We start from the raw sequence: 25,224 nt of genomic DNA, 5'->3' as shown, positions 1-25,224 counted from the left end.
ACAAATTATATCATAAAAAATATTTTACAAATTTTTCTATTAATTTAATTAATTTAGTTTTATTTCAATAAATAAAATTATTTAAAAAATTATAATTAAATTTTCAATAGTAGCAAAAAATTATAATTAAAATTAAATCAATATTTGTAAATAAGTTTAAATCAATTAAGATGAAATAAAGATAAATGTGTTTTGATCCCTGATTTAATTAAATTGTTTACGTTAATTGTGTTAATGTTAATTATATTATGGAATTTTAATTAAAGTGAATAAATTTGTTTAAAATAATCTGTATACTAAAAAGATTTGTTAGCAAATATGTAGAAAAATCAAGAACATTCGCTTAAAGTTTTAAATTATAATGAAAAGATGAACTGGATAATAGAATATGAAATTATTTAAATCGTTGCATTAAACATTGCAGACAATGAAATATAAGTTTAAAATGTTAACTTGAATTAAAAATACTTATAGAGGTTTTATAAAGATTAACTTAATAAATATATTAAATAACTAATTTTAATTTCGTTAACATTAGACAATATTTAAAATTATTGATTTTGGAAAATTTATAAAAATGTTTTACACACACAAATATATTTTCATAATTATTTTTATTTAATTATTAATTTTAAAATTGATAGATGAAACATTTTAAATATAATAATATAATTTATATAAGAATAGTCAGCAACAATTTCTAATTCATCATCTCTTCTCCACGTGCAGTAACACATGAAAATGAATATGTGTCACTGCATTTGTTATTGCTTGATAAAGAAACAGCTCTTGTACAGTTATAATGATCTTATGTTTAGATTTTTGTTTGTTTAATTGTTTGTTTGTTTAATTTAATTAACGTAATTTATTAAAATTCTGCATTAACACAGATAAATCGATTGATCTATTTCTTTAATAAGCGATTTGGTTGGTCACTTAGAGCTTTCCTGGTTTTCTTTGTGTGTCTAACACCTAAATAACAGCTAATTTCCTATCAATGGTTAGTTTAAAGCTATTTTCAACAATTATAAATTATTAAAATCTATACAAAAGGAATTTAAATTACACTATTCAACGGATTCCATAGTTTTACATTCATTTTATATACGCAATGTTGTTATATAATAATTTCTTATTAAAATCTATACAAAATCAATTTAAATTACACTATTCAACGGATTCCATAGTTTTACATTCATTTTATATACGCAATGTTGTTATATAATAATTTCCATTTTAAGTAGACATCTGCTTACATTTAATAAATAAACAAATGATTTGGATTCATCATCATAAATACTTCTATATTTTCATTATATCGTATTGATAACAAATCATCTTTGAACCTTTCTTTTAAATTGTTTCTCCACTTCTATACGTTTATAAAATTAATTTCCATGGATTTAATATTATATTAAATTAAAAGTTAAACTAGAAGAATGCATTAATTTTATATTTAACACAAAAATGACAAGAATTTTCTTCAAGAATTTTCTTCAAGACCGACAAAAAAGCGCTTATTATTGACTATTGGAATTACTAATTCAAAAATATTACTATAAAATTTTATTAATTAAAAAAATATATATAATTATTTTTTTAAAATAAAAAAAGAAATTATTTTATGTCAAAAACATAAATTTCTTGACAAAATTCGAAATTTTATGAGCGCAACCTTTACTTATGACGTTTGTATAAATCATCATTGACTCTTTCAAGATGGCACTTACTTGAGTGACGCCGACATGGCGATGTTTCAGCAATGCTATCACAATGGTGAGTCTCGATTCCTCTTCCAATCTTTGTTTGATACATCTTAAGATCCTTTCATCCGTTATGTATTACGAATTTATAGTAAAATATGGCTCTATTGCGCGATATATAAAATGACGTAAATTGACGTCATACCTTTGGGACTGAGTTCGAGATCTCCTACAGAAAATGTTCCCTGTCGTGTGACGATTTCGTGAGATATGATGGAAAAGGAATAGACGTCACCCTTCTGGGTCCCTTCCGGTGGTGGATCAGACATGCGTAAGAGTTCTGGTGCAGTCCAAAGTTTCCCTAGGGAAAAATATGTTGATTCAATATAAAAGTTTAACTGAAAAAAATGGTAAAGTAAAATTTGCCTTAATTTATATGAATTCTATACAAAAATTAAATATAAATGCAATGTTTTTTTTTTACAAAATTATAATGCTGTAGTCTTATAAGTTTTTTTAATATTAGATATGAAAAAAATGTCTTTATTTTTAACCTTTCATTTTCATTCTAAAGTAGGAATTAATTTATTATAATAATATAGAACATTCCTATTCTTTAACATAATATTAACAGAATAAAATGTATAAATTATCATCATAATATCCTTAAATATAATAATAATCAATGTGTTTAAAGCATTGAATATACACTTGATTAAATTAAAATAGGATTTTAAAAAATTGATTTAAGTTCATGAATTAAACATGAATTACTCCATATTCATGATATTTTTTTATTCATATTATTTTTGAAAAAATTAATGTTTTATAAAATTTATTTCATTTAATGTTCAAGTTATAATTTAATAAGAAATTTATTATTTTAGTATATTATTTCTTTAACAGCTTATAGGTTAGAATATAAGTGAAATATATGTAATAAGAAAGTTACAATTTGAATTTCATTTCATTGTGTTTTTTTTATGTTGGAGAATTTAAGGATTTTTATATTAGAAACTATTTTATATTAATAGCAACCATAAAAGAATATAAAATATATTTATTGTAAGCTTATTCTTTTCATTTTTATAATACGTATGATGTTAAAATTAATGTTTTCTTGTTCAAAAAATATTTAAATATCAACTGATTTCTGTATTATAATTACAATAAACTATATTAAATTCAAATATTAAGCATTTTTATTTTAATAATTATAAATTTTTAACATAATTTTTCAACAGAAAACACTTTTTAATTTCGCCTTTGTACACGAATATAGTTTAGTTATTTAATTCACAATTTTAATTTTGAATAAATAACTAAACTAAAATTATAAATAAATAAATAAACTTAAAATTATAATTAATATAGTAAATAAGTAATGTAAAATAGTAAGCAAAACAAAAATTATTAGTTAAAAACATAGCAATGTACAGTTTGTATGTATAGAAGTATATATTTATAATTACGTGTATAATATAGTATATATATTTAAAATTAGGTGAAATATATACTTAAAACTTCGATTTTAATTACTTTTTTAAAGCATAAAGTATAATTATAAAGTGAGATTTTAATATTCATATAACTGTTTAATGAGTTTGTATATAAATATTACGAATGAAAATGAATGAATTTTTTTATTTTTAATGCTTTTAATATATGGTTAGTATATCTATAAATATGATTATATATATATATTTCTTTCTTTTCAAACTAACATATCATATATACAAATACTTGAAAGCTAATTCTGTGGATTAAGTAAAATGTTATATAAATATTTATTTGCATAAATTCACCTATTTATTATTATTAGTTTATTTTATAGAATATAATAATAACATAATATTTAATTTTATTTATATTACATTTAAACTACAAAAGTAGAAAACACAGCCAATAAGATAGATACGTATCTTTCGTGTTAGATGACATGAAAGACTATCTCATTGAAATGTATAAAATTAATATGGAAATGTCTTTAAAGGAAAAACCTGAACTGAGTTGCAAAAAACGTGACGTGAAATACGAAGAGTTTTGACATTTTTTTTTTNAGCTGGCAGAATTTTGTCAAAATCTGCTACCTCATTGTACACTTTTTTGGTTTTCCAGGCTTACCACTTCTAATTTACCTTGGATATTCTGGTAAGCGTTTTGGTTGTGAATTTAATGTTTTATTATCATGTAAAGTAATATTTTTGTTATTCGTATCAGTAGAAGCAACTTTACTGTTATCAACTTCAAAGCATTTCATGGTCGGTATTCAGTCTAAAACGCACTAAATAAGTTTTGTTTATCTTCGGTTTTAAATTTTTCGATGAAATGCACATCTCATCAAGCTTTTATGACAGTTTTGGAGCCTTTCTCCCAAAGTCAGTATGCCATTGACTCTTGTGGATAACTAACTAGAACGTATTCTTTTCCTTTTTGTTCAAATTTGTTTTTCTTATGCCCTTTTTGAAAAGCAATTGCATTGCAGCCGAAAATTCTTATAAATCTAACGTAGGAGTTATTCCAGTCCAAATTTCGAGTAGAGTTTCTTCTTCTACAGTTTTAGTGGGGCAGCGATTGCCTATATAGGCTGCTGCATTGATCGCTTCTGGCCATAAACTCTGAAGTATCTTGTATTGAATCATCATGCATCTCACCATGTCAACAAGAGTTCTGTTTGCTCGATACACTATTCCATTTTGTTTAGAAGTATGCTCGACTGTTAATTGCCTTCTCATTCCTTTTTATTCAAAATAGTTGTTAAATTCTTGTATTAAATATTATTTTACGTTGTCAGTACAGAGTCTTTTGATTCACTAACCAGTTTCATTTTCATCTCTTTCCTTGTAACGTTTAAATGCGTTAAGAACTTCAGATTGGTGTCTAAGCATTGCTAAGTCAATGTAACCTGTCTTGTTGTCAATGAAAGTCTCAATATAGTTAGAACCGCCTAGGTTCTAGGTTCCACACTCATCAGACCACATATATTATAATGGATTAATCTCAGCATATTATTTTGTCTTGTGTCAAACGACTTAAAATGTAAATGGTGAATCTTTTTTTTGTAGCATATCTCACAATCAATTCTATCTTGGGTTTGTTCCAATGTTATTTCGGCAATTATTTTTTTGTTAGCTAACTTTTTTAGGTTGTTGACATTTAGATGACCAAGTTGTTGATGCCATCTGAAAAGATTGTCAGTTCCACTTTTTTCTGCATTCAATGCGGTGTGAGGTTTTATCTCTACAACGTATAGTTGATCTCTTTTCCTTGCTATCATTGCAATGAAACCATCTTGGCAAGTAATTTGGCAAGTGGCTGATTTTCTTTTAAATGTGACAGAATTTTCTTGTTCTGTTATTTTAGAAAAAAAATATCAAATTATTTTTTAAATCTGGAACAGCTATGTTGTCTTTAGCTTAATTGTATTTCTTAGTGTTTTTGACATACACACTTACATTAATTGATCCAGATCCAACGGATCATAATGCATTTGTTAAGAAAAAACATTTATTGCATAAACAAATGCCTTGTTTATTTACAATATATATTACTATATAACAGAAAAAGGAATATTTAAATCTTATTGGCTAGGTTGTTGTTGTATATTCATAATAATTATATTAAAATGGAAAGTTAATAATAAAATATTCGAATTTTTAAAAAATTTAATTGATAATAAATCCGAGTTTCAATGTAGAAATAATTTAAATGATCCTTTTATGATAATTGCAAAACTATTTTACTTGCTTAATACTGTATATTCTTTTCTCAATTTGTATTCGGTTATAATTGTGCAAGGTGTAAAAGATGAAATACTACTACCTGCATGTATATACTATGCAATTAAAATATATAAATATGACACAACGTTGCTTTTTTTTCCTTACATAAATAATAAATTTTCAAATTACTCCTTTATAGAAGTTTTATTTAAATATATTGATCTTATATTAAAAATATCCAATTCTAGAATGTTATAAATATTATAAATAAGAAATTATTTGGATATTCTATTAGTGTTTTATACATCTTCGTGATATTTTAAACATCCTAATGAAGTCAAGAGGATTTTTTTTCGGTTGGCCAAGTACAGTACATAATAATTTTCAGATGATAAGGAATGAGGCACTAAACAAGTTTTCATCGCTTGTTTAATGCCTCGTGAAGCATATATTGAGTCACACTATTGAGAGTTATGGACTCGAACCCGAATCTTCAAAGCCGTAGAGGAATGCCTTTACCTCTTGAAAATGCGGAATGTAGTTATATAAATCTTTAATTATACTGTATATATTTTTAAAAAATATATAAGAAATAATACTACTGTGTTTTTTAGATAAATTTATTAAATATAGTAATATTATTCGCGAATTAGATGATTTATTCATCCCATCAAATAAAACTATATTAAGTATTAAGCTAGTGCAGATTACATACCTTCTTCAATATCGATCACAGAATAAATTAAAAATTCCCTAAATTTATGTTATAACTAAAACATTCTATATCCTATATATAGTGACGAGTGACAAGAAATGAAAATTGTATGAAGATAAGATGACTAGAAAAAAAAACAGGCAATCATTCAAAATCACCTAACTATTTAATTCGATCAATCAATCATTACTTACATAATGCATAAGAAATACTGTGTCAGTTATTTAAGAATACAGAACAAAAAGTATACCAAAAATAATAAACGTTTATTGAGCCGCATATGTTAACATACTAATCTAATTTCAGGTTTATGGAATTAAAAAAAAACTGTCACAATCTCTTTTAAATTTCTGTTGTAATTCTACTTTTATACTTGTACTACAAACTTTTAATATATTTGTAGAATTATACAATTGTTGTACTTATATAACACTCTATTTATTATTTATTAGATATTATAAATATTATGTATAAATTTGAACATAATTATGTCTTAATATATGAATAAATAAATTATTGTTGTAGTTTTCTTCTCGTATACATTTTTATTGGGGTGCAATTTGAAAAATTGTAGACTTATAAATTCCCATTGTCGTCCATCTATTCGTCCGTTTGTCTTTCCATAATCTGGGGAATGATGTTAGATAAAGGGAATTAAAGATAAACATGGAAACTAATGGGGGAATAGGTTCCGAATAACTATACATGAATTTCCGGTGCAATGCGGAAATCTGATTATTTCAGTTCAAATATTTTCCCCTGAAAGCAGTTAATAGATGACCGGCACGACTCTATTGTTAAAGGAAAAGCATGATGTACAGGGGCAAGCCATTAATAATTTGAGGTGGAGAGCATATATTTTAAATTAAATAAATTTAAAATATGATAACAAATTGTAACCCGGTATTGTGACCATTGCCACAATAAATAATTGCTCGTTTAGAATAATAAAATAATTCCAGTTTTAGAGCAAGAAAATCAGTTTCCTTTTTTTAACATTGCTGAATTTCTACAAACATAGGACAAATATAATTTACAGATTCATAACCTATAACTTCTCCTAAGCTGTCCTATCAACCTCATATATCGTTACTCACCTATAATCTGTCCTAAACTTAAAGAAAAATGAATTAACAAATTCTTGCCTAAAAGTCTTCAATTATATTTTAAAATTTTACTATTTACTATTTTATATTAATTGAGGAAATGCGTTTAATAAATATTTTACATTAGATTTTACTGAAAAGAGAAAAATACTACTTGGACTATAGGAAATTTAATAGAACGACATTTAAAACGTAAAATTAAGCTTAATTTTCCATAATTAATTAATTAAAAAATAATTTTCCTATTGCCACAATTGACACAAGTTATTATACTGATAAACAATTATATCATTCTTTATATTGTATTTAAAAATTGTTAATTTTGTTTTTGACATATATTAAAAGGAGAGATGTCTGTGGGAATATTTGTTAAAACAAATGAAATAGAATTAAAATATTGACGTTTTTAAAAGTTATGTTTTATAAATCTATTTTTAGATGATAATAATATAATAATAATTTCTATTATTTTCTGTTTTTTAAATTTATTTTCACGAAAATCAAGATCTTTTTCTGGAAAGATAAAACTCCACATTTATAGGATACGAAGGTTACAATGAAGTATAATAAAAAATACTATATAAAAATAATTAATATTATTATAACATAATGTTTTGATGTTCTATGTATAGAAATAAGTAACATTCAAAACAAAAAAATAAATAAACAACAATAGTATTTAATCGCAAAAGTTATAGAATAATCATTTTCTACATGGTAAGTGAATAAGTATGGTGAAAGAGTTTGACTTAAAAACTTTATTAAGTTATAATTATTTAGACTTGATTATTATAACCGAATACAAGTTATAGTGAACACATACAGAAATTAAGTACAAGTTATAGTTACGTTCTGGCAGTTAACTACAGTTATTTTAGATGCAGAAGTCTGGAAATGAATCCGTTAATTCGGTCCGACAAAAATTTGAGTAAAAAATTCTAATCGACAATTATTTACGTCAAAGACAACATTAAACTGAGACTTAAATAAACTTTAGAGACTTAAAATCATATCAGTAAATAGTGGAGTTGTTCATTAATTAATTAATCTTCTAGAAAGATGCGTTTAATCGTGGTTATAATATGATTTAACTCTTAAGTTTTTGATTGGTAACTAAAGTTTGAGTTTAGCTCTCCATCTATAAGGTTAATTAAGTTTAGTGTATCGTTTCTATTGCTGATACTCTCCCTGCAATTAAATTATATCCGTAAACTTGTAATAAAACTAATAATGAATTTGTAAGCCAACAGAAATGCTAAATACTCTGAAACATTAAGAAAATAGTATATAAAGATCGAATGATGTACAGTACATAAATATACAACACAAGCGATAGACTTAACTTGAGTAATCCACTTTTACCAAACAGTTCATTGTAGCTAAACTTCAGTTTAGGATTCTGGACATCTCAGGATTGAATCAGAGTTATTACCCTTTGAATTTTCACGATTATATCGAAATTTTAAGCGAGAATATTGAGAATTTTGTCTATTTTAGCATTCCTTGATGCATAACAGCCATTATGCGACGACTATCTAATTAAATTCTGATGCATGGAATTTTCTGAGATCAAATGAAATACTGCGACTACCCAATGACTTTCCGGGATGTCAAATACCTGATTCCCTTTCTTTTTAATCTCCATTAGATTTCGAAACACTCATTACATTTGCCATAACTGACAATGCTAAATAAGTTTTTGTACCGATTATATCAATACTCAATATAAGTAACAAGTATACTTTCTTTACGTTTAATGTTAGAAAAATTATTTTGATCATTTTACATTTAATAAATAATTTTTAAGTAAACTTTGCTTTCATTGAATGTAGTTATATCCAATCATCTGTTGGATAACTTTTCCAAATAAAGCTCATATCCAATCATCTTCGACGAATGATATCGTACTTAAATCTCCCGTAATGACTATCTTAAACTGTAGATAATGAAACTATGCAATGAAAGTAGCATTCAGAATTCAGATTTTTCTACGTCGAGTAAACAGTAAAGAATATATTATAATGTTTTTGAGTCCAACAAATTTGATGGTATTCACTATGACAAACATTTAAGATTAAGAAAATTGAATATACAATACATACATTTCTATGAGTTTCAGGTAAGAAAGTAAGTATATTAATATCCTTTTTACCCCATTAAAGTCATATGAAATATCGAAAAGTTTTCTTATAAGAACGGAATACGCAATTGAAGTTATTTCATATTTAAATAAGATTCCAAAGTTTCTATTATTCTTGTCTGATAGTTCAAAACGTTTCATATATTCTGATGTTATCAGTATGAAATGCTTTACTTTTATAAATTCATAATTTTATAATTTTTAAATAATAAAATACATAAAATTATTTAATGGACTAATTGTAATTTGAATTTTATTGAAATGTTTATTAAATGTGCCAGTAAAATTGACTTCTATTGTTTTTTATTCTCTCCCCTGTGATTGCGTTATTTAATGCTGTAAATGTTTCGTAAGAATTATAGTCAATAAAATATTGTCCATTTTGCTTGGTAAAGTGGCCCTTTGTTTGCTTGTCCAGCTGTATTAGAGTCGCGTATAACGAGCCCAATATTAATTAGCATTAAATAAACTTTTTGGTTTAGTGGTTTAGTTTTACTTGTTCATTTATTGATTATTATTAATTATTATTTTTTATTCCTGTCTGACATTTTGTTTTGTTCTCTAATATAGCATAGTTCCTTAAATTTTGTATTAATCAAATGAATTAATTTCTTTCTATAAATAACATATATATCATGTTATTAAACATTATCATAATTTTATTATTTGATACGTTTATCTTTATTGGATATTGAAATATGGAACATTAACTGACAAACTGATAACTAGTAATGACTTAAAAAGCCAAACAGTAAATTATAAGACTATGCAAACAAACTAAATCATTACTACAAAAAATGCATTATTTCCTTCTATTTTTATTTTTTTCCTCTTTAATTTCATTCTTATGTTATTGGTGAATTAATGAAACATAAGAATAGAACTAGGAAAAACATAACAATGCAAAACTGAAAATACAGTTTAAATTTAAAATATGTTTATTTTTATTTATTTTATTTTAATTAATCTGATTCATAATTCTCCAGAGTTTACTAGTTTTAATGATGTAAATAGTATTAGTAGATAATACTGTTTATAACAGGTCTAGTTCACTATAAAACATGAAGATGTCATTTATTTATTTGATATAACTGTTGTGTAATATTTTATAACATATGTATATAATGGTTTTTAATCTATCATATACATAAAAATGTAATAAAAAATTCTTTCATAAAATCATAATCAAATTTGGACATTAAGTTCATTTTTCCAGACATTTATAAAACGATAATGAATGCCAAATGATAACTTTCTAATAATAATTAACAACATTAATATTAATTTAGAGAATGTTTCGAATTTTACTAGTAATAATCAAACTAATGTTCACATATTATTCTCATCAGATTAACAAAAATATTTGGGATTTTTATTTTGTAAAGAATTAATTAAATTTAAAAAAAAATATAAAGAAAGTTTTATACTGTCATATCCATTTTTCACAAATATTTGATAAGCATTCAGTAAATCATTGACGTCGTTCAAACAATGCCCGCACTTCTATCGGAGCTGTAGCATTGATTTCACACATCCCATATACAAATTGCTTGTCAGCATTTTGTAATAGAGTTGAATGTAATACCTATCGTTTCTCTTTACTTAATTTACATATCCAAAAGACCGTATCAATTAAAAATATTAAGATTTTAAACTTGAAGGTTATCAATTTTATAAATACTTCTTCATAACATATGATAAAATAAATTCTATCTTAAACTACTTTTATTTATAAATTAATATCATGTATTATTTCATTTAATATCTAATAAAGCAAATTAATATAATTCTCTTTATATTATCTCGTTGAAAACTTAGCAATGCAATCTAAAACTACACCCACGAGTCTAATGCTTTATAGAATCTATACTATGGAGCATTAAAGGCATATTAAAAATATCAAATATATCTAATTTGAAATAGCTTAGCAGATTAATATACAGTCTACATCTACGGTATATAGTTTATTTATTGAACTCAAACTATATTTATATATATATAAACATATATATATAAAGCTACATGGATATATATTATTTTACAGTGTAATATAAATACTTCTTTAATATTCGTTAAAGATTCTATACAGGGTAAACCAGGGTTATACGGTTCACAGGAGTACTTATTGTATAAACTAAAAGCGATGCCACGTATAGGTTTGTGTATATTGTGTTAGTCGAAAGTCATGCTTGCTGCGTGTGCTGTGTGTTCTGTTTACGAGCAATTGCTGTAAAAATAGGTGAGTAAATCTAATCTAATGCTTTTGTTTCTGATTTGCAGGATTTCTTAAACATGTTTACTGTGCCTCAAAAATCTTAGTCTATTTTTGATCGATTACTATAACCTGTAATCGGTCAAAAATAACAGAACAAGCTCTGGTAGAGGTTTCACACATTTACTGTTCACCAACTAACCCATATCTCTAAGGATGACATAGTTAATTAGTAGAAAATGATATTTTATTTTTCGAAAAACACTATTATTTTCTTCGTTGTTGTTTTGTTACGTATGATAAGAAAACACCAGTTTATTTTTACGTTCACAGCTTTCCAGGACTTTTTTTTTTACCTTCTAGCCCTGATTTTATTCTAAAATACTATTCAAGTTTGTAAATGTAAGATGCGTTCAATAATAAAATAATAATGATTTTGAATTGATGTAAGAGTGATACAAAATAAGATTGAAAATTAATAATATGTCTGTAAATGATTGTTCTATATTTAAAACAGCGAAATAAACTTACATTATATAAACATTCATTATTTATTCTGATATTTTACTAGTTATCATTCTCTTATTTATGTATGTACTATGTATTTTTATTTCTTTATTTTTTAACATAATGAATAATAATATATCATAAATGCTACTAAATCATTAAAAATGTGTTCGTTCATACGTGAAAAATTAAAAAAAATAGCTAGATCTATATTTAATTCTTTGTTTATGTTTAATTCTGTACTACATTTATCTTCAATACGAAAGGAATAAATTAAAATTTAATAAAAAAATTTTATAACAATTTATCTGTTATTAATCATTGTTAAAAACTTTAATAACTTTTCGTAAATATTCTTCAGAAAAAGATGGATTAATCATATGATGCAGAAGTAATTGCAAAATTGAATAGGGTTATTTTTTAGTGAGTTACTATATAATAAAATACTATTGTATAATATTTCAAGGTAATTTAAAATTCTTTGTCATCCTTCGAATCTATGAATAATTATTAGTTACGGTGACTGGCTATGATACTGATACGGATCGTTCCAAGATTTTCAATAACTTCTTAAGTGCTTGCAAAATAAACTAAATTTGAATTTATACTTTTTTACAACTAACAAATTTATATCTGCATCTATTAATACATAATTTATAAGAAATAATTCAAAGAGATTAGATATTTCATAGCTCAAGTTACATTCAAAAACATACACTAAATCATGCATGACAATACAATGGCATTATTTAGCGCTACAATACATGCACTTGCTATTAATATAAATTTTCAATGGCTGTATAAAATATCATACTTTTATCATTTGTGTACAATAACAAACAGCTAAATGTTTATTTTTAGCATCTTATTCTTAATTTATAACACTAGGCTAATAAGAAATACAATGGTTTGCTTTGTGATACTTTCTAGAAACCAATGAAATCGTAAAAGTAAATGATTACGCTCATCTGTTAGTTTATAATTTTCGTCTTAATATTTATATATCACCTTATAATATATATTTTTAAACACAGAAACATTTTTTGATGATCTTTCTTGATATTACGAAGACTCTACCATCTCTTCGATTCACATATTCGAAGAGATGGTAAAGTGTTGTGATAATAAGAGAAGTGAAATCTTTGTGATAATAATTTTAAAGATTTTGTTTATCAAATGCATATTTTCTTTTGTGAAATATTTTCTATAACTGCTGCAACGGAGTGTGATATACTAGAAATTCTAAAAAATAATAAATGGCTCAAGGCACTCGACTTCTGACAGCCATGAACATGTAATATATTTAATATACGAAAATTGAATTTATATTATGTTATATAAATTCTTTTATATGGTTATTATAAATCTAAACGTGTGTAGTATTTTATCAACGAATTTTGTTAGCGTTTTAAAATTACATTATAGAGAAATTTCTGTTATATATAGAGAAATTATCACTGTTTATAAGACTTCCTATGTGGAAACTGGATTGTGTTTAGGTGTTAGACATATGAAGAAAACACAGAACACTTCATGGTAGCCAACCCATTGGTCAGGCACCAACTACCAGTGTTCAATGGTTTTATTTATTGGGCCACTGGTGGGCTTGATTTGTGTCACTGTACGGAGATTTTTTGACACTGTATTCATGATTTACATATTTTTTAAAAAATCAAATCTAACAATATTCATTAAATCTTAATGGCAAACAATTTATTTATAATTATAATAAGAAATTAGTTTTAAAAAACTATAATTATAAATCCATAAATGATATTGAATATATTTAAATAAATTCCATATAATTGAACATATATAAAACTTACTTTTCCAATAAGCATAGGAATTTTCATTATCGTTTTCGTCATAACTTCTTAAAGAATAAAGTCCAAAATCTGTAATCTTTAAAACAAATCTGCTATCCACAACACAATTTGATGATTTAAGATTTCCATGAGAACGTAATTCACTACTGTGGAGGTAAGCCATACCCTACATATTATTTGGATAAATTAATTTAAAATATCGTAAATTTCTATTTAAATTTTATAATAATATTTAATTAAATGATTATACCTTAATTAAATCATGCATTAAAGAAAATCTAAACATCCAATCTAATTTTATCTCATCATTTTCTAGAATGTCCTAGAAAAATAATAAATATATAAATGGTTATAATTTAGAAATTTATAAATAAAATCTTATAATTATAATAGTAATATAAATCACTATAAAAGATAAAATGAATACAAGGGCGGCACCAGAAACATTTAGAAAAACATTTTGTATACATCTAATAAATAATGCATTGAAATAACGTATCTTCCGATTCAGAGGATGTTATTATACAGTTAATCAGGGTCTACGGCTCCTAAACTTTCCATTTCCGTTCATCTGTTTAACCCTGTTCTCGAGGTTAAAGAAGGACAGACAGATAGACATACAAACGGACTAACGACAGTGAGAATTTATAGGTCTAATTTTAAAATTGCAACCCCGTAAGATTAATATTGTTTGCATAAAAAACCGGTGAAAAGACTTGATATTCATTAAATAATGTTAAACTTTGTTTACTAAATTATGACAGTTTCAGGATTCGGTATTTAATAAATGATACGTGAACATTCTCATGGGAGATGAGGTACGTCATGAGAATATTCACTAAGGCCAGCAGAGATATTCCCACAAACAACCGAAAGGGATTTCCTAAATAAAACCAAGAGGTTCTCCGGATGGGACTGAGAACACTGACCATGGATACGAGAGCCAACAACTGTGTGCTTCGCATTCTCCGCCATTGGAGAACTCTGATTCGCCGAAGCGACGAACTCGAGACAATATCATCCTACGAACATCACATTCTGTCCGGACACTATGCGTCAGATTAGTTTTTAAGGACCAAAGGAGATCTCTGTCTTACGTAAGATGTCTTTTGTATATTAATAAACGGGTACTAAATGTAAGCAGAGTTCGTGCCTCTGTGTCTAACGCCATCACTTTCCATACGCAGTTCACACCTTCTCGCCATCCTGAACGATACATCCTCCTAAATTAAGGGAGTGTCGATCTCAACGCTAAGAAATATCGGGTCCGTGATAAGATATCACGGGGTCCTCCACAAAAATATCACTAAACAAATTTGATATCAAATGCTTTGAGTTATTATCTTTATATTGTAAGGTATTGTATTAAATATAATATAATAATAAAAGCTAATATTCGTGTATATTCCGTTTTTATGAAGTAATATTGTGTTTTTCTTCTTTTAATTAATGAATTTTTCAAAAATGGTAAATAATTCTACCTAAATATAAACGATTATTCATGTAATTATACAGTATGTTTTGTTTTAATCTCAAGATTAAACACACTTCATTCTACAGAATTATACTCAACGAGTGTAAATCTTTGGGATAAACGGCTAAGTTGTCCGGCTGAATTTGCCACAATTATATCCATTACGAGTGGGTCTGATTCGCAATAATGACTCTATTACAGCACAGCAATGAGAAATGCCAGTGATGTCCCCCAATTTGCCCATGACAAGTTATTATAACCTGAATCAAATCGGAAGACCTATCTATCATAGTTTCGGTCATATCCAGAATGGGAATGACCGAGACAAGACTAACATATCGAGGTGATCCTATCAACGAAAATTTCTGAGCCGATTCAGATTAAATTCCTGGTCTCTCAGAGTAGCAAACTGATGCTTCTGTCAGATTGACTATCTTTTAGTTTTAAAAAACAAAGTATTTAGAGGTAAATTTGATTATTTTTTACTAGCAGATAATTTCTTACTTGTAAACTTCCTCGAGGACAATATTCTGTTAATAGACAACAATTAGGAGGTTCCACACACGATCCAATAAATCGAACAATATGATCGTGATGTAAATCTTTCATCTATAAAACAAATATCATCTGAAAAGTTGAATATAAATATTAAAGAATATTTAAAAATCTTTTAAAATTTTATTTTGACAGACCTTCTTGAATTCCAAAAGAAGTGGTCTAGTTAATTCGATTCGAGATTTGTTAATCGGTTTGATAGCTACAATAGCACCCTAAAAATAAATTATTTTAATTGTTTATACTTTTTCACTTAATTTAAAATATTTAATAATAAAATAATCAGTTTAAAATAAATTTTTCAATAAAATATTTATGTTAATATCTCAATCCATAATTATTACAATAATTACAGTTATAGCTAAATTTTTCACTTCTGTATCTAAACAATTTTGATTGAATATTAAAATAAAATAAAGTTACATCAAAGGAGTGAAGATAATTGTTAAATAAATATTATAGGCCTAAATATAATTTTCTTTTGGCCAGTATGATATGGTATAGTCAATGCTACTGTATCATATATTTTCAGAAATGTTTTATAACAATGAGCTTAGGGGAAACAGAACAATCATTCGCTTTACCATAGTTTCCATAACGATAATTGTTTCATTATTCAATTAGTTAAAACCCATCGATGTCGGTCTAAAACGTTGCAAGAAAAATGATCAAGAAGATTAAAAAAATTCTGATTATATTTTATTTTATTAGAAAATTATTCTAAAAATATATTGCTAACATCATTGTTACTTTCATCTTTTTTGATCATCTTCAGGAACCTATTTACACAATAGAATTCTCAGAATGTAAACATTCGAATATTCAATTCCGTTAAATTTAAATAAAATTCTAATGTTTTAAGTTTAATGAAATCTATTTCGTAAACAACCGAACTCCTATACTGTCTCTGATACAATTTCCCCAATAATTTTATAAAAGTTGCTATTATTAAATCTGTAAATCTTGTTAAAGAGTGGTTCTCACTTCCACGACACTCTGGTATGTCATGAGCTTCTAATGGGAATACCACCAAATTTCGAAATATCATTTAAGAATGCTAATTTTTATACAAAAAAATGATGATCTTCAAATAGTTCAGCCATTAATATTGAGGGAATCGGGAACAAATTCAGATGGCTCGAAAACCCCAAGAATTTCTTGGCAGGAAGTCCATTAGGGATATATTGGATCCCTTCCCTCACCACTCGGTCGTCCCTTGGCCGAACTCTCAATAGGCTTGATAATAAGACCCTTCTAGCGACCACAAGGCGGAGAGTAAAATAAAATAAAATAACTCATATTTCATTATATGAAGTAGATATAAGGATATGTATTTGATTCAACACCAACTCGGTACGTTAACAAAAATTATGGTATAATATTACGCTTAAGAAGATTATGAGTTGTATTAAGATCGGAAGGTGTCTTATATCTTCTAGTCTTAATTCTTTTCAATTGATTTTTATTTCTTTTCTCGAAACCTTCTCAGCGAGTGTCATTATTATGTCTTTCTTACACTATCTAATGTATTCTCTCAATCTAGAATCTAAATTTATAGTTAAATTATGAATTTGGATTAAAAAATAGTTGTAAAAATTACAAAGTGAATATTTATTTCATTATTTAACAATTTCAATTTTGAGTGTGAGAGCAAGATAATGTGATGATAAATATGAAGTCATAATGCTTAAAATAAAGTTTTTCGTGGAAATTTAATACACTGCATCAAATTTTATCGAACTGGTATACAGCGTATCTTTCTGAATAATTTATATCGTTAAATTTAAAAATTATGTAAAACGCAAATACTCTTTTCTAATTATAATTTCATAGAAATTAAAATTAAATAATTTTTAATTCCTAGATTTCAAATTGAGTTGCCATTATTTATTGATTAGAAATGTAATAAATGTGATTGTTACATTACCAAAACATGTTTCGTATTCCAATAACGAACAGTTGATTAATTAAAATAAAGTTGTGTTATCATACAANATAGATAATATATATATTTTTAATAATATAATAACTTTTTGACAGAACAATAGAAATTACATATAAAGAGAGAATAATTGTATTGTTAAAATGATTACATTGATAAATGAATCATATTGTAGTCATCTTCAAGGATTCTTCAAGGATTTAAACTTTTTAACACTAAAATATTTTAGAAAGTGGCAATCGTTTATCAATATAGTTAGAATGTCGCTCGTTTCTCTTTATTAAGATGCCTTTATGTCTATTGTCTAACCATCTGATTAGATCCATGATAATTTCCATTACATTAAACTATGTCAAGTTGATAATAATGAAATACAATATAGCAAATGCTCACTTAACGTCGTTTTGTTATTACATTCTTGAGAAAAGATACATTTGTAATCATTTAAAATTATTGCTGTTGAATTTTCTTTATAAACAATAAAATTGATTAAATGCTGGACGTTTAAAACATAATCTAATGTGAAATTTAACTCTTGTTTATATTATTTAGTATATGGTTAAATTGATTTCGTTTCAATTTCCAAAAATCTATCAACAATGTTAATTGAAAACTTGCAATATAAATAAATATAATATTATTATATAATATAGTTGCTGTACACACGGAAAAATGGAAAAAGTTCTTTTAGGATTACAAGTAGTTTCCACTATTTAATTGATAGATCTATTAGAAAATTAATTAATCATTGTTACAACATTTCACAAGCAATGGATATCACTCAGCATGCTTTGAAGAAAAGAATCAAGATATGGACGAATTAAATGTTTAAAAGATAGAAACATTAAAAACGTATTTTATAAAACTTATTTTAAATTTTACTATTCATGCTTACTTACAATTATACTATTACGATTTAGACTCATTTTTGAACCAGGTTTTCTATTAAGATTCTGTTTCGTGGTAATAATGTCATCCCATTTGACTTTCCACGTCATAGAAGATAATTCTGCTTCAAGTTTAAAATGTCTGTAATAAATTTAAATAAGTAATAATTACAGATTTAAAAAAAAATTAATAATTTAATTAAATATTTGTAACAAATTTTTAAAACGAGCACAATATTCAAAGATGTAATAAGAAACCATTTACCGATAAATAAAAAACGATGCAATGCTAAATATAACAATCACTGTACTAAGCATTGTTCCAATAATTGTATATTGAGAAAGAGAATCTGAAATATAAACATCGTATATGTTAAAAAAATTACAATCAAACTGCGTACGTTTTTAGTAATTCGAAATTAAGACAGTGGACTTTTACTAAGTAAAACTTTTCCACTTCAAACTATTTAAATTAAAAACTAAAATAACATTTTCAACTGAGAAAGAATAAATAATTAAGTCATATTCTACTCTAAAGTATTGTAAAATTGCTTAAATTAAAATACACGTAAAAAAATTTTTTTCAAGTATTTTATAATGCTTTGTCTAATAAATATTTTATTTACATTCTGCTAAATTTGTAAGAATATTTACAAGAAAGAAAAGGCAATTTATAAAATACTTAGTTTTATTAAATATTTAAACATATTTCGTACTCTGTTCTAGAAATATTAACATGTTTTATGGCATCGTTTACTTGGCAGCTAGTTTATATATTATAATATATAAAATTATGTGCTATGTAAATGATGTCATTAAACATGTTAATATTTGTTCATAATATGAAGTTCAAAAAGAGTGAATTCTTAGTTTATTTGGCTAAATTTGTATTATTTTTCATGTTACAGCCACATCTAAGGGTCTAATTTAATACCTTCGTTTCTCTTGTTTTAAATTGAGATAGTGATTAAATTTTGTGAGATAGTGATAGTGATGATTGCTAATCTTTCCATAATTTTTAAAGCAATATTCTTAGTCTTAGAAGTCTTCCTATTTTGATTTTGCATTTTAAATAAACAGTAACAAACATTTCTCAGCAGCAGAAGCTGTATTTAAATATGTATTCTCGCTCATTTCTCGCCTTTTATAAATATCAGACCCAACATGTCATAAACATAAACTCTTCGTATGCTTCTAACAATTTTATGATATTTTTTGAGTCCACTTTCTGTTCATTTTTATAATCTAAAAAATTTGAATTCAATTATCAGCTATATGTATTATTTTACATGTAACAATTCGTATCTGGTAATAATAATTAATGATATTTCTGCTGAAAGTTGTGTTTATATCTTCACATGTACAAATTGAGTGGCAAGACAAGACTTTTTCAGATAAAATTTGTGGAAAATGTATGACTAATCTTCTTTATTATTATTCTTATTATATAATTATTCTTACTTCCATTCTAAATCTCTGTTACTGTTTCAAAATGTTGACCTTTGTGGGCAAATTTTAATTTGGAAAAAGTATTCGGCAAGTATGGTATTTGGTGAGTAAATGACTTGTAGATAGATATCATATTACTACTTTTTTGTGAAATACTAATTCACAATTGCAACATCGTGTGATAGTGCGTGTTTTTAAACAGATACATTCTATCGAGTCATTCTGTGTAATGGCAATTACAAAGTCTGTCTGAAGTGATTTTCATTAATCTTTTCACTCTTTAGAACAAACTCTTACTAGAAGAATCCTTCATTGTTCCGTCCGTTTTCATTGTTTTTTCATGAGAACCGAAGTTTTTTGGATTTCGTCGAGTATTACAACTTTACCGTAAACATTTGATGTCATTTCCAATATTTCTGTATTGTTTACCTTCATAAAAACTTATATTTTATTCTCTACGCTTCTGTAACATCATTTAGAAAATAAGTCGGACTCAATAGTTGCTGAACAAAGACTGTTGAATCTTGGACTATATTGTCTTCATAGTCGAAGGAAAATATGAAGTAACTTAATTATGACATTGATATTTAAATTCTACCGAATTCTTCAAAATTTAATTGTATAAATGTAAAATTACTAACTGCACAAGCGAAATTAGACGACTGTTAATAAAAGATCGGTACAAAAAAATTTCCCAATATGATTTATCAATATATTTTGAAATAAAAATTAAACTTTTACTAAAATTATACGCAAATAAATTTAAATTTTTTAAATATTTTACCATCAAGACATTTCGAACCATCGAAATCGCAAGGTGGAACATCAGGTGGAGGATCTTTTCTACCTCCAGGCCAATGCACATTTTTACCAACAACATCAATCACCTGTTGATTTGAACCATAGTAGTTAGCAACCACCTAAAAATAACAAAACTATAATTACTAAAAAATATATAATAAAAGACAAACTAATATTGCATGAAAAATTAATATATAATTTTGTTTCATTTATTTTCATTGATGAAGAAAAAGTTTCTTATTAATTAATTAAGGTGTCCAACTAAAAATGTATATTTCGAGTAAGTATATGCCTCAGTTAATTAATAACCTTGTAATTACAGAATTACAATTATCTCCTAGCAGTGCAGAAGCTGAAATAATTAGTTTCTCAGTTTTTAAGATTCTTCCACTGAATCAATGAACTCTTATATAGGAGTTCCTTGACAGAAGAAAAGTGGTATACGATTGAGACCTTACCGCCTCTTCGAAAACCACATAAATATATACTTGAATAACACAAATAAAAATAGATTTTTCAGCATTTAACAAAAGAATCTTTAATTTTATTAATGTTTAATATCATACAGAAAGTCCTCACTTAACATTCGTTTCGTTATAACTTCGTCCAAGAAAGATAAATGTAGGTTTTTACTGTACATTTGTAATATTAATATAAGTACAATTATTATTGTTGAATTTTCTTTATAAACGGGAAAATTAATTCTATGAGATAAACAATAAATGCTGGTAGTTGCAAGACACGATGCAATTAGAATATTAAGCAAATTTTGCTTATACTATGTAGCTTACAGGAAAATTGGTTTCGTTATAAGTCAATTTTAATTTAAATTTTTTAATAAAAATAAAAGTAATTTCATATCGATCCTACCTCAAATTCAGCTGTTACAGGATTCATATCTAAGAGAGAATAATCCATAATTCTATCTCCATTTTCATCAATATTTATATTCCCTGTAATGCCTATTAAATAAATTAAACTTTTATAAATGTTATCTTTTACTGACTTTTTCTTGTATTTTACATCTGTNCAAAAACAATTAGAATGCTCACGTGGAGTTATGCGGAGGTATAAAAGAACGCACCCTTTATTACATTTCATGTTGTACAAGGATTTTGCCCAATTCCCAAACCGTGTTAGAGTGAATCTGTGCTATAGAAGTGTTGTGTTATATGGGGGGTTATCTGTATATATATGTATATATGTATATATGTATATACTAATAATATCTGTATATTTAAAAGTATTTCATTATATATTTAATAAAATAAATCTATTAAATTATTCATCAAATAGCTAATAAAAGTTACCTTCAAATGTTCTGTTCCACATCTTTTGAGTTATAACAGTGCCATTATATATTCCATAACCTTCATTTAAAGTTTCATTAACAGCAAGAAAATATAGTATAACTGCTTCATGGAATGCCGTTACATACGTATTTACCTACAGAAACTAATATTACATTACATATTTCGTTATGAAGATTGAATAATATTACTAAAATAAACAAAATGTTTTTTCTGATAAAATTGATGAATATTAACATTTATTAACACATTAACTTATATTTATATTAATATAAAATAAATTAAAATTGATTTTTTATATTGAGATTTTACGTTATCACATTGTTAACTCGAGCTCAGTTAAATCTGTATATAGGCCCTTCTAAACAGCATCAACCTCATAAAAAATCTAGCAACGAGTTGCTTAACTTTCCCGGCAACAAAATTTAAAACGACGTATGGCACCATCTGTTATGATATCTTATTTTAAAAACTTTTATATATTGTAATTTATTATTATAAAATGTCAAAAAGCTTAATTTTAAGGGTATGGATGAGTTTTATAAAAAAATATTTAAATGCTAATAACGAGTAACATCATCATTATGTCTAATCCTATTCGAGAAACACACGACTTTATTTAACTCCCCCACTCCTCGACCTTTAATCACCAAAACTTAATAGAATGAATGCCTCTAATAAACAAACCTCCCTGCAAAATTTTAGAAATTTTCGAGAAAAAGCACGAGTGTTATTACGTTTCAAAGAGGGTAAACAAAATTGTTTTCCAATACACACATTCTAATATCCATACATACAGAAAATTTTTACAGAACATACCCCGAATTTTTTTGCATTTCTCGACGTTTCAGGTTCACCTGAGTCCAAAAATGCAAAAATCTTCGGGTCATTTTTGACTGATTGTCGTACTTTCCCTTTGTAACAGCCGGGAAAGTAATTAGCGTTTTGCCTTTTTTTATTATAATGATTAATAATATAAAAGTTATTTTTTTGATAAAGTCTCATAATAGCTCGGAAGTTGTTGGTAATTTTTTGTACTTTTTTGGGTTTACAAGTCTTAAAACTTCAAAATTCGCAAAAAAACCGGGGGTTGACTTTGATTACAATACTTTCCCGTGTTAAGTTATAACAGCTGGATAATTAGTAGTACATATTACAATGTATCCTGTAAATCAAACAACAAAAGTATTGTTTATTTCCAAATAATACAAATAAACTGAAAAAAAAATAATGATAAATTACGGATCGATTCCAGATTTGATAGTTACGACCTATCGCAAGTGACTCGTTACATAAATATTAATGAGTGTGCTGTATTTGAAAATGTTTTCACACTCAGCAACTGTAAAAAGAAATGCAGTAGTTGTTTACCAAAACAAATATTTCCAACACAAAATGCGATACCATTCTACCGTTTTCACACAAATTTGACTGATGCAAAATCATTGCTATCATTCATTCTCCTGAAGAAAAGTTATATTAATACCGATGATAAAAAAATTAAGTAAGTCGACAGTACTAATAAAATATGGAGTCTGATGTCAAATCTATGGCGTTGAATTAACTATGTACTACTTATTACAATGTTTGAACTATTCGTAAGTATGATAACTTTTAAATGAAATATTTTTAATAGATTTTTTGCTACAATATCATTATCAATTAGGTTTGGCATGCAAATGCATCTGGATTGGCTTAATTGAAGAAGGCAACACTACATACAAGCAATCTGCCAAGGGATACTTCTTGGGAGGACTTTCTATTGGAAACTGGTCCCTATTTAACTGTTAGATACGACGTAAAGAAAAGTATGCCCGTTGCTGAAACTCGAACCCGAAAGCAATTGTCAATATTCAGTGGTTTCATCTACTCGGCCACCGCATATTATTGATCATAGTGTTTAACCATAATATTAAAAATGAAAATTAAATCCATTACAAAAAATATATGAAAAATATTAAATATAATAGATTATATTGAACGGTTGATGGCCCTAAAGATAAAAACACTAAATCTTGTAGTTGGTCACGGGTTCGGCCTCACTAACGGGCCTCGTAGAGTTTTCCGGATTTTCTTCATGTGTCTAACGCCCATATAAAATCTTCACGAAAGGTACTCCTTGATAGATCGCCTTGGTGTTATTTTCTTATTCTATCAATCCAATCTTGCAGGATAAAAGCACTATACTGCCACTCTGCGCGACTCAAAATTTTTTTTTCTTTCCTATCTGCAAGTACTAATAGAGAAGTTTTTAATGTAAACGATGGCTTCAGCTAGGTCCACATTAGAGAGCTTATCGAACTACACTTTTTTGCAACATAGCAAGCATTTGATCTGCTTATTGATAAACCATTAATAATTACAAACCTTTTATAAAAGTATTTTATACTACTGTTAGATCTCTAAACATCGTGTCACTAAAGTATCTGCTAGAATAAGCGAAGAAGTTTCTAAATTTCAACATGCAGGAGAACGAATCGAGTATTTTTACAGTCTGCGCATTTCATAATATGTACTGTATATCGTTTGAAATTTCTGCCTCTAACTTATAAAATCAGCAAGCTTACCACGGTTTTCCTTATCACATAACGACAAGTAATCGGTAAGAATGTTTATGCATTACAAATTATTGATAAACTAGCAGGTGGACCCGGCGTTGCTCGGGCAAAAGTAACGATAACTAAGATAAAGATTATTACGTTACAGTCAACCTTACCCGTTTTCACAGAATGCAAGAATTGGGTCCCCTTGTTTCCAGACTAATTAGAGAATTTTTAGATGGGTCTAAAAATATGTTCGATTTCCCGCAAAAACGAAAAAAACTGCATCTGCGTATTGCACGTCGCTTTCTCTTAACAATTCCATTGTTACGTAA

At 26.3% G+C, this 25,224-nt stretch overlaps 1 protein-coding gene across 1 annotated transcript in view; it reads right to left on the bottom strand.

Annotated features, from left to right (window-relative positions):
- Window positions 1-25,224, bottom strand: part of LOC111627723 (atrial natriuretic peptide receptor 1-like) — a 137,162-nt gene that overhangs the window by 19,853 nt on the left and 92,085 nt on the right. Inside the window, exons 4-13 of the mRNA XM_023371343.1 lie at window positions 22,350-22,485; window positions 21,910-22,001; window positions 21,023-21,158; window positions 19,055-19,139; window positions 18,802-18,931; window positions 16,098-16,175; window positions 15,910-16,014; window positions 14,182-14,253; window positions 13,932-14,097; window positions 1,869-2,064 (exon numbers count right to left, since the gene is read on the bottom strand). Coding sequence (XP_023227111.1) covers window positions 1,869-2,064; window positions 13,932-14,097; window positions 14,182-14,253; window positions 15,910-16,014; window positions 16,098-16,175; window positions 18,802-18,931; window positions 19,055-19,139; window positions 21,023-21,158; window positions 21,910-22,001; window positions 22,350-22,485 — 1,196 coding nt within the window. The remainder of the gene's footprint in view (window positions 1-1,868; window positions 2,065-13,931; window positions 14,098-14,181; window positions 14,254-15,909; window positions 16,015-16,097; window positions 16,176-18,801; window positions 18,932-19,054; window positions 19,140-21,022; window positions 21,159-21,909; window positions 22,002-22,349; window positions 22,486-25,224) is intronic.

This window comes from Centruroides sculpturatus, unplaced genomic scaffold, assembly GCF_000671375.1.
Source record: "Centruroides sculpturatus isolate CEXI.00-Female unplaced genomic scaffold, Cexi_2.0 scaffold121, whole genome shotgun sequence".
Classification (NCBI taxonomy): domain Eukaryota; kingdom Metazoa; phylum Arthropoda; class Arachnida; order Scorpiones; family Buthidae; genus Centruroides; species Centruroides sculpturatus.
This window is presented reverse-complemented; position numbering and strand designations above follow the sequence as displayed.